General features: G+C 66.9%; 1 protein-coding gene across 1 annotated transcript in view; it reads left to right on the plus strand.

Moving 5' to 3' along the window:
- The first annotated feature begins 829 nt into the window (after positions 1-829).
- The window catches only part of PPP1R9B (protein phosphatase 1 regulatory subunit 9B), a 43,359-nt gene continuing 30,053 nt past the window's right edge, over positions 830-14,135 (plus strand). Inside the window, exon 1 of the mRNA XM_089773891.1 lies at positions 830-2,477. Within this exon, the coding sequence (XP_089630017.1) occupies positions 1,107-2,477 (1,371 nt within the window). The 5' untranslated portion in view covers positions 830-1,106. The remainder of the gene's footprint in view (positions 2,478-14,135) is intronic.

A 14,135-nucleotide genomic window follows, 5' to 3' on the forward strand; every position in this document is an offset into this window, starting at 1 on the left:
CAAACAGATGGGTTACCCTGGAGCGATGGGGGGAGAAGTCAGGCCCCTGGGGGCATCGAGTCGAGTTTCCCCAGGGCTGAATGTGGTGCGAGGGGACGCTGCGCTCCCTGACTCCTGCCCCGCTGGAGATTCCACTGTGGGCAGAGTCTCAGGGCCGTGCGGGTTGAAACACTTCCAGGGGAGGGTCGCTGGCTGGCCGTGGCCGTGAGCCACCAGCCAGTGGCTCCTGTCGCACGTGAGGGGGCTGGGGCCGTGTCTAGGGGCCTGGCTTTGCCGGGGAGCCAGGCCGCAGCCCCCGCAGCGAGCGCCGGTCTCTCGGGGTCAGGGGCTGCGTGTGCGGCTCCCCCAGCCTCTGCCGCTGTTGGCACCCCTGAAGGGGAGATCCTAGCAGTCGCTCAGCTCGCCGAGGCCGCCAGGCACTTGACGCCCGCCCTCCCAAAGCCCCGCTGCTCCCCAAGGGTAACAGCCAGACCCCCCTCCACGCGCTGCCCCTGCCTCCCTCCGGCGGCTGAGCTGGATCCGGCCCAGGGCACCAGGAAAAGGGGCAGCCCCAGGCCCTGCGGAGGCGCGTGGGCTGCTGGCTCGGGGCGAGGGAGCCCCCGGGGCCGCGCTAACCGGCCTGGCGCAGCGGCTCCGTCCCACCGCGACAGGCGCCCGGGGGCCGCGTTCCAGAGCCGCTCTGGGTCGACTCCCCTGTGGCCCCGGCCCGCTCGGGGGGGCTCCCCCCGCCCAGCCCGGGCGGCCAGGCCCGTGCGCTCGCTCTAAGACCCAGAGGGAGCCGGGGCCGGGCGGGAGGCTGGGCCGTTTGCAGAAGGGCTGGAGCCTCCGGTCTCCATCACCAGCCATTGAGGCGCAGCGAGCGGCGGGGGGAGACGGGGCGGGCGAGGGGGCCGCATCACCTGGCCGGAGATGGCCTGAGCCCTCCCCGGGGGCGATCGCGAGGGCGCCCGGGCGCCAGGAGCAGCCCTGCCCCTCCCCAGCCAGCCCCTCCTCGCCCGAGGCGCGCCGCTGCCTGCGCGGGGGATGCGCGCCGGGAGGGCGCCGGGCGGACGAGGCCGCGCGAGGCTATGAGGTGCGGGCGGCCGGCGAAGAGCCCTCGCTGAGCCATGCTGCAGACGGAGCCCCACGCCGGCAGCGGCAGCCCCGGCAGCGGGCTGAGAAGCGCCTCCCCGCACCGGAACGCCTACGAGGCCGGGATCCAGGCCCTGCGCGCCACAAAGGATGCCCTTGGGCCGGCCGAGAGCGAGGAGGCCAAGAAGGCCCGGAGCAAGAAGTATGGGTCCAACGTGCACCGCATCAAGAACATGTTCCTGCAGATGGGGACCGCCCCGGGCGAGGCCCCCTGCGACCTGGCCAAGGCCCGGGAGAAACCCGTGCGGCTCTCCCTGCCCCGGGCCAGCAGCCTGAACGAGAACGTGGACCACAGCGCGCTGCTCGCGCTGGGCACCAGCGTGTCGGAGCGGGTGAGCCGCTTCGACTCCAAGCCCGACAAGCCGCCCTCCAAGCTGCAGGAGACCCGCAAGATCTTCGAGCGGAGCCTGCAGGAGAAGGAGGCCACCACCAAGCTCCTGCTGCGGAAGGAGCGGCCCGGCTTCCAGGACAGGAAGCTGGACGTGGTGGTGCGCTTCAACGGCAGCACCGAGTCGCTGGACACGCTGGGCACGGACGCCGTGTCGCCCACCGTCAGCCAGCTGAGCGCCGTCTTCGAGAAGGCCGACCTGAGGAACAACCTGCACAAAGCCCCCGGCAAGGCAGGGCCCCTCAACTCCAAGATCATCAGCAAGCGGTCCCGGGTCTTCCTCCAGGGCCCGGAGGGGGGTAAGGGGGAAGCCAGGGCGGGCGAGGGGCCGGCTCCCCAGGGCAGAGCCAGGCACCTTGAGGGCGACAAGGCCCAAGCCAGGGCGGCCACGGGTGCCCCCCGGCCGGGCGAGAAGGAGGCCACGGGCCCACGGGCTCAGGGCGCCCAGGAGGTGCGGAAGATCAAGCCGGTGGAGGTGGAGGAGAGCGGGGATTCGGAGCAGGAGCTCGAGGCCGCTGAGCGGGCGGAGGAGCCGGCGGCCGAGCAGGACAGGAGCAAGAGCTCCGCCGGCTTCGCACCCGGGCCCGCCGGGGCCGAGGAGATCCAGGCCGAGGTGACGGTGCACGCCTCCTTGGAGAACAGCAGCCCGGCTGCCAAGGCACACGGACAGGCCCCGGAGGCGGACGCCGGCCCCGCGGAGGAGGGCAAGGCCGAGGGGCAGGAGGAGGCCGACCTGGGCGACGAGTCCAAGAGGGAGGACTTCTCGGAGGCCGACCTGGTGGACATTAGCGCCTACAGCGGGCTGGGGGAGGACTCCGGGGGGAGCGGGCTGGACGAGGACGAGGAGGCCGACGGGCTGTACGAGCCCGAGTCGAGCTGCGTGGAGATCCCCGGGCTGTCGGAGGAGGAGGAGCTGGCTCCCAACCGCAAGATCCAGTTCAGCACGGCTCCCATCCAGGTAGGCACTGGGCGGGGTAACGGGCCGCCCGCCCACCCATGGGAGGTGTGAACGGCCCCCGCCCGTCAGAGCTGGGATGAGACCCCAGCAGGCCCTTGTGTCTAGCCCCACGGCCCCCCATCACACTGCAGCTCCCTGCCTGGGGGGTTCCAAGCCGGGGCAGCATGCCCCCATGGTCGCCCTGTTGGTCCAGTCGGGGCGTGGACTCTCGGGGTGCCATGGCCTCTGTGCCCACCACACTGTCCGTGCGCCGACCCCATGAAATGCGGCCACTGCTGGGGTGGCTGGACAGCATCCGTCCAGTGCACACTGATCTGGGGGCAGGGGGAGGAGCAGGGCTCGGGTACCGCGGAGCCAGCCCCTCCCGGGGCTGAGACAGGCCGTGAGGGGCCAAGCTGAGCCGCGGTTGGGATCTGGGTCCCCCACCTCCCGGAGGTCTGAGCCAGCCCTGCTGCGAATGGGGCAGGTGACTCCAGGGATGCGCCCGTTTGGTGAGCAGGCAGAACCCACCTTCCTCTCCGCCGGGAGCACCGAGCGGTGTCAGGCACCGCCTGCCTGCCTGGGCCTCAAAGCCAAGCCGGGCCTGGCTGCCGGGTGTCTGTGGGGCTTGCACTGCATGGCAGGGAGCCGGGTGGGGGGTGCTCTGACAGTGAGGGGCAAGAGACATCCTGGGTATCCCAGGAGCCTGGCTGCCGGGTGTCTGTGGGGCTTGCACTGCATGGCAGGGAGCCGGGTGGGGGGTGCTCTGACAGTGAGGGGCAAGAGACATCCTGGGTATCCCAGGAGCCTGGCTGCCGGGTGTCTGTGGGGCTTGCACTGCATGGCATGCAGGGAGCCGGGTGGGGGGTGCTCTGAGCAGTGAGGGGCAAGAGACATCCTGGGTATCCCAGGAGCCTGGCTGCTGGGGTGTCTGTGGGGCTTGCACTGCATGGCAGGGAGCCGGGTGGGGGGTGCTCTGACAGTGAGGGGCAAGAGACATCCTGGGTATCCCAGGAGCCTGGCTTCTCGCAGGGAGGGGCAGCCCCCGGGATGCACTCATGGAGCTGGTGGGGAGGGGGAGGGGCCTGTGGGGGCCGAGAAGGAGCACTGATTGCCCCCCACAGACTCCCCTCTGGGGTCGCGCCCGGGGCGTGTGGGGTGTAACCCCCCCCCCAGAGCTGGGCGCTGCCGCTGGTGTCCCACCCCGGAGCAGGGGCCTGCAGCACCAACCACCCCAGCTCCAGCTCTTGCTGCTGTTGCGGGGGGGGGGGGACGACTTCTCTGCAGCCCCTTGGCCTGGGTTGCGCCTGCTCCCTCCCCCCCCCTTTTACCCCTGGACTGGAGTGCGGCTCAGTGCGTGGCTGGTGCGTGAGCCATTCCCGGCTGGTCTGACTCCAGGCCCGGCTGTTACCCATACACAGCTTGGGGCAAGGGAGGGCCATGGGGGAGGGGGTTGGGTGCTAGGAGCGTCAGGTTCCATGCCCAGCTCTGCCACTGACTCACTGGGTGACCTCGGGCAAGTCACACCTGCCTCAGTTTCCCCCTTTGCAGAGCTCAGGCCGCCCGGCTTGGAGGCTGGGCTAGTTAACGTTTGGGTGGCAGGTGCTGCAGAGCAGGACTTGTTAGGATTGGGGCCCTCATGGGCGAGCAGGCAGGACAACTTTGCCCAGCGAGGACTCTTGTGGCGGGCCTGGGGCCAGGAGGAGACCTGTATGGCCCTGCGCCCGGCGGGGTGTCCCCAGCGCCTGTCAGGTCGGAGGGCAGGAGCACACGGCAGGGGCTTGTCTTGGCCTTCTGCCATTGCCCCTTCTCCGTGTGACGAGTGTCCCCGGGTGTCCTAGGCCCCTTCTCCCTGTGCTGAGCTGCCTGAGCATCGCACTGGAAGGCAGGGCCCTGCTGCGCCAGGCGCTGCAGGGCCTTGGCCCCCAAGAGCTCAATCTGAATAGACAAGACAAAGGCAAATAGACATGCCCAAGGTCACCCAGCACGTCGGTGGCAAAGCCAGGTGTCCTGGGCCCCGGTGCTGTCCACTGCCCTGGCCTGCCTCTCTCTCCACAGGCCTCCGGCTGCCATCTGTCCATTGGCCGGCGAGGCTCCAGATGGGCTCTCCGGAGGCGGGGCGGCCCGGTCACGTCCCTGCCCTTAGGCAGGTGGGGACCCTAGAGGGGAAGGCGCAGATGGGGGGGCACCCGGCATCAGGATACTGCTGGTCTCTGAACTGTCATGGTCCCGCCCCCCAGGCGCAGCACGAGTGAGAAAGGGGAAGGAAGTCTCCGTGCAAGCAGCCCTGGCAGCTTCAGCACAACCCACGTGGGCACGGAAGAGCCCGGGGGGAGGGGAGAGTGTGGCAGAGATCTGGGGCGGGCCGGGGGTGGGTCTGGGGCAGGCCGAGGGGGCCGGGGGGTGGGTCTGGGGCAGGCCGAGGGGGCCGGGGGGTGGGTCTGGGGCAGGCGGAGGGGGCCGGGGGTGGGTCTGGGGCAGGCCGAGGGGGCCGGGGGTGGGTCTGGGGCAGGCCGAGGTGGCCGCGGGTGGGTCTGGGGCGGGCCGAGGGGGCCGGGGGTGGATATGGGGCGGGCGGAGGGGGCCGGGGGTGGGTCTGGGACGGGCCGAGGGGGCCGGGGGGTGGGTCTGGGGCAGGCGGAGGGGGCCGGGGGGTGGGTCTGGGGCAGGCGGAGGGGGCCGGGGGGTGGGTCTGGGGCAGGCCGAGGGGGCCGGGGGTGGGTCTGGGGCAGGCGGAGGGGGCCGGGGGTGGGTCTGGGGCGGGCCGAGGGGGCCGGGGGTGGGTCTGGGGCGGGCCGAGGTGGCCGCGGGTGGGTCTGGGGCGGGCCGAGGTGGCCGCGGGTGGGTCTGGGGCGGGCCGAGGGGGCCGGGGGTGGGTCTGGGACGGGCCGAGGGGGCCGGGGGTGGGTCTGGGGCGGGCCGAGGGGGCCGGGGGTGGATATGGGGCGGGCCGAGGGGGCCGGGGGTGGGTCTGGGGCAGGCCGAGGGGGCTGGGGTGGGTCTGGGGCAGGCCGAGGGGGCCGGGGTGGTCTGGGGCAGGCTGAGGGGCCGGGGGTAGACACATCCATGGCGCCTGTGGGAGGAGCGCAGAGGGAGGGAGGCGCCGGCGTGGCTGGCAAAGGGGCGCAGGGCTCCCCTCCTGGCAGCGGCAGGGAAGTTTCCAGCTGCGGGTCCCCAGGGGGTTCCTGACAGTAGCTGGCCGGTGGCAGAGGCGCGACTGGGTCTCGGGCTGAGCGCAGCCCCTGGCCGCCTGAGGCGCCACGACCCCTGGGAGCCATCGCCCGCTGGCGGAGGGGGCACAGGAGCTCCGGGGCCAGCCCCTTCCCGCCCCCCTTGTGTCGAGCGAGGCCGGGCCGGGGTGAACCGGCCCCCCAGCTGTGCAGCCATTGTGGGACTCAGCCCCGTGGCCGGCTGAGCAGCAGTCGCGGTGCCCGCCGGGTCGGTGACTCGTGTCTCTCCGGGCTTGGGGGGCAGGCTCCTGGCGGGGTGCCCCAGCTGGAAGTCTCCTCAGAGGCTGCTCCCCGCTGGGCACGCCCCGCATGTGGCACGGGCAGGGCTGGATCCAGCCGAGCCCCTGGGGATGCCCTGGCCGGGGAGGCGCGTAGAGAAGAGCCGAGCCCTTCGGAGGCTCTGTCCCCGATGGGGGGCAGAGCCCTTGGAGATGGGGCCCGAGGGCTGTGAGTGGGGGAGGGGGCAAGCGCTGCCTTGTAAAGCTGGTTGGGAGCTGAGGCGCGCCGACCCGTGTTATTGTAGGGCCTACCCAAACTGTTGGGTGCGTGTGTCTCATTGGTGCGGCGGGAGGGCGAATTCCTGGCCTGGATTCGGTGGGGTTCTCCCTCACGCTGGGATTGCTGGGAGCTGGGCTTGGCCTGACTCCAACACGTCTCTAAAATTCTCTCCCCGGCCAGGCGCCCAGGGGCTGGGAGCCCCGAATGCAGGGGGGCGGGGGACAGGAGGGAGGGGACGCCGCGCCCTCCTGTCAATCCCAGACTGCCTCACGCCTGGGAGCCCCTCCCTGCCGACTGCTTCTTTGTGTCTTCCATGCCCGGGCTGGGTATGTGGGCCCATCACCCTGGCCTCTGGTCCCCGCAGTCAGCGGCAACCCCCCTGCATGCCAGTGGGGGCAGGGAATCAGGAGCAGGCTGGGAGCATAGAACCCAGGGGGTTGCCGTTCTATATATTACGGTACTCCTGTACAGAGCTTTGCAAATGGGTCAGGGCAGCCCCAGGGATGGGTGCTGGGAGGAGAAACCGAGGCCCAGAGAGGGGACGCGTCTGGCCCGAGTCACATGGCCAGTTAGGGCAGTGACGAGGCTAGAACCCAGGCGTCCCAACCCGCACGGGCTGTGGCACGCGCCGTCTGCGGGCACGGCTGCGGGGGGTGGCTGGCAAAGCGAGGACCTGCCCAGCCCCTGGCAGGCTGGCACCGGGGCAGCTGGCCCATCTGCCCCCCGCGCTGTGACCGCTCGCAGAGCCGCTCTGCCCTCGGGAGCCCCTGCCTGGCAGGCCCAGGCGCCCCATTGACCAGGGCAGGCTGCCTGGAGACGCAGCGGCCGCCATCCTGGCCAGCACAGGGGTCTGAGTGGGGACCTCGGGGACTAGCCATGGAGTGGCCCTGCCACGCCCAGGCACTCGGAGCCCTCCCCCCCCGGCAGAGGGTTCCTGTGCTCACAGTGGGGAGGGCTGCTCAGCGACCGTGGGGCTGCAGTTGACAAAGCGGGGGGTGGGTCAGGTTCAGACAGCTCCTGGGGGAGGGGGCTGGGGCCCAGTTTCTGACTGGGTTGAGCGCAGGGCCTGGGATTGAATTCGTGGGTCTGTATTCATGCCAAATACTTTCCCCGCCACGCCGGGACAGTCCCTTGCCCTGCGCCACGCCTGACCGTGACGCTTTCCAGCCCCTCCCCGAGGAGAATGCACCCGCCTTACTGGTGGGGAAACCGAGGCAGGGGGCAGTCGACCCATTTGCCAATGTTCCCAGAGAGGCAGGGTTAAAATCTGGGTCCTTGTTACGCTCAGAGGGACCCTGCCTGCCGTGGGTCACTCAGATCCCACAGGGCGGCGGTGCCGGGCCCCTCTCGCCCTGGGGCGTTTGTGTCCGTCGTGCAGCCGCGTTCCTTGGGCTTGCGCTCGGGGAGCCGTTGGTCTTCCCGGTCGGGAAAGCCGCCAGACCGAACCGGTGCCGATGGTGCCTGCGGGGTTCTGCCTAGAATACCCCCCCCCCCCCGCCCACCATGCCATTCGGAGCTGCTGACGGAGACACCGGCCGCCGTTCTTCAGCTTTCACGGCCAGCTGGAGAGCACGCTGCCCTGTGCAGCCTGGAGCACGGCGCGTGGGCAAGCGGCAGCGCGAGTGGCTCTGGTTACTCCAGGGACGAGCGAGTCCCTGGCCGTTACCAGCCCCCAGCTGCCCGCTCAGCACTGACCTGCCCGGAGGGCACATGGGCCAAGGGGCTGCTGGCAGGCGCCTGGGCAGCATCACAGACCGCGCTGGAGGATGCTCAGACCCTGTTCCGCAGCCCAACATCCTGCCCACGACACCTTTGTGATTCCCTTGGGGCCGTGACCTTTCTTGGCTCAGGAGTCCTGGGCGGGGGCAGATGATTTCCCCGAGGTTCTGCAGCTTCCTGCATTGCGCCCTGGGGCTTGGACAGGGCTGTGGACGGCTCCACGCCCCCTGGAAGGCTGCCAGTGAATTTTGGAGGCTGAATCATTTTCAAAAGGGATTTAGGCTCCTCGGTGTCTGAATCCTTTTGAAATTGAGATTCAGGGTCCTAAATCTGTTGGGTGTTGGGACCCTGAACGTAGCAACATTTACATGCCTTGGAAAAGTCTGGTGACGTGCCAAGGTCACCCAGGAAACCTGTGGCAGAGGCGGCAGCTGGTTTCCCGGTCCCAAGCTGGTGGCCTGAGCACCGGGCCGCTTGTCTGCTGGGCAGATGAATGCTTGGGGAACAAACTCTCTGGCCGTGCTCCTGTGGGGCGAAATGCAGCCAGCCCCGGGGTGGGGGGTGAAGGGCTGGTGCTACGGCCGTTGTGCAGAAGGCTTTGCTCCATAGCCCACGCCACTGGGCTCTAATTCCCTTGCGAGCGCCGCCGGAGAGCGACAGTGACGGGCACAAGGGCTGCGAGCAAAGCCGGACCCTCCCTCTCTCCTCGGCATGAAAGCAGCGTCTCGCCCAGCCCGTGGGCCTGTCGGCTTCAGGGTACACCTGGCCATGAACTGGGAGCCTGTACTGTCGCAGAGACCCACCCCCCGCCGTGGGCTGCCAGCCACGTCCCTGCCCTGCGGGCCATCTCCCCATGGAGCAGCCAGCCCTTGTCCTGTGCTCGTGCGTTCTCCCATGGAGGGGTTGGAATCCCCCCGTCCCAGCCTCCTGTGATGACGGGGGCGCCTCCTTTTCCACTTACACGTGAGCACGGGCGTTGCTAGGGCGTGGGGATGTGGCTGGAGCGCCGCAGCGTTACGCGAACGGGGGTAATTCGCTCCCCTGGCAGTGGACGAATAGCCGCATCTATGCCTTGGGTTTGCTCCTCTGAGCGGCAGTGCCTACAGGGCGCGTTCCCAGGTGGCGAACTTGCTCTCGATTTTACGCATGGACCAGGTCAAATAATTAGTTTGCAGCACACTAGGGTGTGAATTTACCCCGCCTCTGCCTGCTGGGGCCTGGCTGGTGGGTGGGCCTGGCTGCTGCCCATTAGCCGTGTGTTAGTGCGCTTCCATTTAGTTTTCACTGAAACATTAACGAACTGTGACTGTGCAGTGGCCGTGTCTGGGCAGACAGGCAGGCCACGCAGGCTACTGCAAGGGACATTTGCTCCCCAGCTTGCTGTGAATCGATTGTTCTTGTAGGGCAAGGGCGGGGAGCCATCTTTGGGCCACACTGAGCCACAGGAAAATCAGTCAAAAGTATTATATATCGGTATAGAAAGTACGCTTGTTAAGTTTGCAGATGATCCCAAGCTGGGAGGGGTTGCGACTAATCTGCAGGATGGGGTCATAATTCAAAATGACCTGGACAAACTGGAGAAATGGTCTGAGGGAAACAGGATGAAGTTTAATAAAGACAAATGCAAAGTGCTCCACTTAGGAAGGAACAATCAGTTTCACACACAGAATGGGAAGTGACTGTCTGGGAAGGAGCACAGCAGAAAGGGATCTAGGGGTCATAGTGGAGCACAAGCTGAATATGAGTCAGCAGTGTGATGCTGTTGCAAAAAAAGCAAATATGATTCTGGGATGTATTAACAGGAGTGTTGTGAGCAAGACACGAGAAGTCATTCTTCCGCTCTACTCTGCACTGGTTAGGCCTCAGCTGGAGTACTGTGTCCAGTTCTGGGCGCCACATTTCAAGAAAGATGTGGAGACATTGGAGAAGGTCCAGAGAAGAGCAACGAGAATGAGGAAAGGTCTAGAGAACATGAGCTATGAGGGAAGACTGAAGGAATTGGGTTTGTTTAGTTTAGAAAAGAGAAGACTGAGGGGGACATGAGAGCAGTTTTCAGGTATCTAAAAGGGTGTCTTAAGGAGGAGGGAGAAAACTTGTTCATCTTGGCCTCTGGGGATAGAACAAGCAGCAATGGGCTTAAACTGCAGCCAGGGAGGTTGGTTTAGGTTGGCCATTAGGAAAAAGTTCCTGCCTGTCAGGGTGGTTAAACACTGGAATGAGTTGCCCAGGGAGGTTGTGGAATCTCCATCTCTGGGGATATTTCAGAGCAGGTTGGATAAATGTCTGTCCAGGATGCTCTAGACAGAGCTGGGTCCTGCCATGAGGGCAGGGGACTAGACTCGATGACTCTCGAGGTCCCTTCCAGTCCTAGTATTCTATGAAAAGTGAGATGCAAAAAACCTCCAAAATCAAACCCTCACTGCCGTGGCCCCCAACCAAGGAGAAAGATGCTCACCACGTTCCCCTTGCACACCAGAGACTTGGGGGGTCAGGCTAGTAGATTGTGTGGGGCCCCCACAGGCTCTGGGGTGAGGCCAAAAATGAGGGGAGAGGGTGCTGGGAAGCGGGTTTGGGGTGCAAGGTCTGGCCAGGAAGCAGATTTGGGGTGCAGGGTCTGGGCAGGAGGGAGGGTGCTGGGAAGCGGGTTTAGGGTGCGGGGCAGGAGGGAGGGTGCTGCCTCTCCAGCCCGATATGGGGAGCTGCTGCGGAGCCGCGGGCCTGGGGTACTGGTGCTGGCACCTCAATAATAGGTCCACCCCTCCTGTGGATCTAGTAGGGTAACCTACAGGCCCCCCACCCTTGTCAGTCTGAGTCTGTTGCAGCCTGGTGTGGGCCATGGGCATGCGGCTCCCACTTTCAGTCCTGCTCCCATACCCGGGGTGCCGGCCACCAGGGCTGAGAGCTTGAAGTGGGAGCCCCGCAGGCCTCCGAAGCGGAAGCTGGACAATCGGGCCCTGGAATGCGCCGTTTGGCGTAGGAAGATGAGGCTTTCTAAGGTTCTGCTCCGGGGAGGCAGCGGCCTGCTGGGGCCTTTCCCTGCTGGGGCGTGGCAGCTCAGAACGCCTCCGGCCCGCAGGAGGGCACGTTTCTGAATGTGCACGAGTGCGTACTGCACACAAGCTAGGGATGTGAAATATCAGTTAATTGACGAGTCGAGTAACCTCATGATTTTTATCGGTTACTCGACTCCTCTATAGCCCCCGGGGTCAGGTGGAAGCTGGTCCGCGAGGGGAGCCAGTTTAAAAACCAGCTCCTCTTGCAGACCAGCTTCCTGGCTCCCTGCACTGCTACACTGCTAGAGAGGCAGCAGCGTGGGGCGGCGGCAGCCCCTGTCTAGCAGGTCTGAGCTCCCGGACCCGGGGTGCACCAGAACTGAGCCAGGCTGCCTCCCGCCTGGCTCCTAATACACTTTCACTGCAGAGCCGCAGAGGGGCAGGTCCCGGAGCCGGTGTGAGCCAGAAGTGAGCTGGGCTGCTGGCCAGCCTGCTAACACACGGACTGGGCGGGAAGGGCGGGAAATGCGTATCGTCTGTAGCATGAACCTGTCAGCGTTTGCTTCTCGGTTCATCGACTCCACGATTACACCCCTGACAAACCCATTCGGGATTCAAAACCCTGTTTCATTGGCTAACCGGTTAAACACACTGTTCAGCTGGTTATCCGTGGAAAGGGGTGTGGGGGGGCTGCTCCAGCCCCACTGGTTAACCTCAATTGGAAAGCCCCACCCAGTAAGGCTAAGGGTTATCAGTTAACTGGTTAACCAGTTAAACCGTCACATCCCCGATACCCGTGTGCATGTGCCTGCTCAGATGCGCGCGCGCGCGCACATACCACACACACGCACACTGACCCTGGCCCCAGGACGGACGGACGGGCACACACACATACACACACACACCCACCCCCTGGCCCCAGCGAGGGAACTAGAGCCTGGCTGAACCTCCACACGCCCTCCCGCCGTGCACACGCCCTCCCGCCGTGCACACGCCCTCCCGCCGTGCACACGCCCTCCCGCCGTGCACACGCACACCAATAATTCATGCTGGTGACAGACTCCATTCCCAGATCTTTTCCTGGAAGGGCTGCAGCCAGAGTCCATTCCGGGCAGGCCCTAGGATCCAGCTCCGGTTCTTCCCAGGGGATAGGTGGCCTAGTAGAAATGTCTCCTCTGCTGACCCTTCTCTGCTCTCCCGGCAGGACCCAGGCACAGGGAAACCCCGGCCTGGATTCCTGCGCTGGCTGCCAGGCACGACTCCCGGGTGTGCTCCAGCACAGTGCAGTGCAGAGAGCGCCTGGCAGCTGGTGTGTGGGCTGGGCTGTGGTACAGCTCGGCTTGTTTCTCACCCTCGGGAGGGGGAGGGCGCAGCAGCAGGAAGGGATCGTGCCGTCCTGGGGGCGGGGGCTGGCTGGGGGCAGGTCTCCGGCTACCCCGGGGCTCTGGCTGGGTTCCTCGGGAGGGTCACGGTGGCTTTAGCCCCACGGCTGCCCTAGGGCCCGGGCAGGGCCTGGCTGCGCTCCACAGCCGGGGGTCCTGCTCTGCCATTAGCTAGCGGGGGCCATGGGGGTCAGTCGGGCTGGAGGTAGCTGCAGAAGCCAGTGCCCTCCTGTCGGCTCTGGGCCAGGCTGGGTACATGCTCGGTGGCGCTGCCCATGAGACGTAACAGCGGCAGTTCAAACCCCCACCGGGCCGGTCCCCTGGCCTCCCTCTCCCTGCGGCGGCCACCCCCTGCCTCCGAACCAGCCTGGGACGCCACCTGGTCTCTCATCAGCCGCCAGATGGTCACACCTTGTAGCCCCCAGTGAGCCGGGCTGGGCAGGAACCGGAGGCTCCCTGCAAACAACCCGACCTACTTCCTGGCTTCTCAGTCTGGTGGGAAACCCGCATTAGGCAGCCCTGCCTGCGTCGCCCGGAGAACAGACCCCCGGGGACTGCCGTGGGGGAGGGGAAGCTGCCGGGCACCCGGCTGGGAGCAGGAAACCCCCCTGCCTAGGGTCCTGCCCATTTCACAGCCGTGAAAACTGCGTCACGGAGCGTGAAAGGAGCCCTTCCTGTGAAACCGGATGTCTCCTTGTTCCTAGGAGTGACCCATCGAAGGGGGCTTCCGACCGCAGACGAGGGACGTAAAACCCCATTAACGTAAACGCTTAACGTGATCGGTTAACCGGTTAACTACCCCACTGAGGGCGGGGTCCAGCCAGTCCCGCCCACCTTGGGCAGGGGGCATGATCGCGGGCAGGAGGCTGCTACGGTCCTCTGCTCCCGCCAGGCTGCTGCGGCCAGGATGGTTAACCGGTTACCGGGTAAGCAGGCTGATAAGCCTACTGCTAACCAGGTAACTGGGTAACCTCTTCCCTCCCTGCCTCCAGCCGGGCAGGGGAAGGACAGGGCCTATCTCCCCGGTGACCTGACCAGACCCACCTCTGCCTCTTGGAACCTGCTCCGGGGTTGCTACCAGCTCCGAAGGCAGCGGGAAAGTGAGGGTACCTGTCCCAGGATCCCCCTGCGGCAGGTTGTGACCCTTCCCCCACCTCCGGGGCCGTAAGGGCCGTGAATTTGGCAGGACCTCCCGGTGCCCTGGACGGGGCTTTTCTAGACGAGTCCGTGCCAGTTCCTGTATCTGCCTGCCTGCTTTTGATCTGTCTCGCTAGCTCTTCCCACGCGCAGCACCCTTCCCCCAGCCCCGCCTGCAGGTCCCTGGCGGGCCGTGGGCGCTGCGCCCTCCCCACCCTCTGTCTCACGCTCCCCCCAGCCTGCAGGTCCCTGGCGGGCCGTGGGCGTTGCGCCCTCCCCACCCTCTGTCTCACGCTCCCCCCCCAGCCTGCAGGTCCCTGGCGGGCCGTGGGCGCTGCGCCCTCCCCACCCTCTGTCTCACGCTCCCCCCCCCCGCCTGCAGGTCCCTGGCGGGCCGTGGGCGCTGCGCCCTCCCCACCCTCTGTCTCACGCTCCCCCCCGCCTGCAGGTCCCTGGCGGGCCGTGGGCGCTGCGCCCTCCCCACCCTCTGTCTCACGCTCCCCCCAGCCTGCAGGTCCCTGGCGGGCCGTGGGCGCTGCGCCCTCCCCACCCTCTGTCTCACGCTCCCCCCCGCCTGCAGGTCCCTGGCGGGCCGTGGGCGCTGCGCCCTCCCCACCCTCTGTCTCACGCTCCCCCCAGCCTGCAGGTCCCTGGCGGGCCGTGGGCGTTGCGCCCTCCCCACCCTCTGTCTCACGCTCCCCCCCGCCTGCAGGTCCCTGG

The sequence above is a fragment of the Pelodiscus sinensis genome, chromosome 29 (genome assembly GCF_052426305.1).
Source record: "Pelodiscus sinensis isolate ZL-2025 chromosome 29, ASM5242630v1, whole genome shotgun sequence".
Classification (NCBI taxonomy): domain Eukaryota; kingdom Metazoa; phylum Chordata; order Testudines; family Trionychidae; genus Pelodiscus; species Pelodiscus sinensis.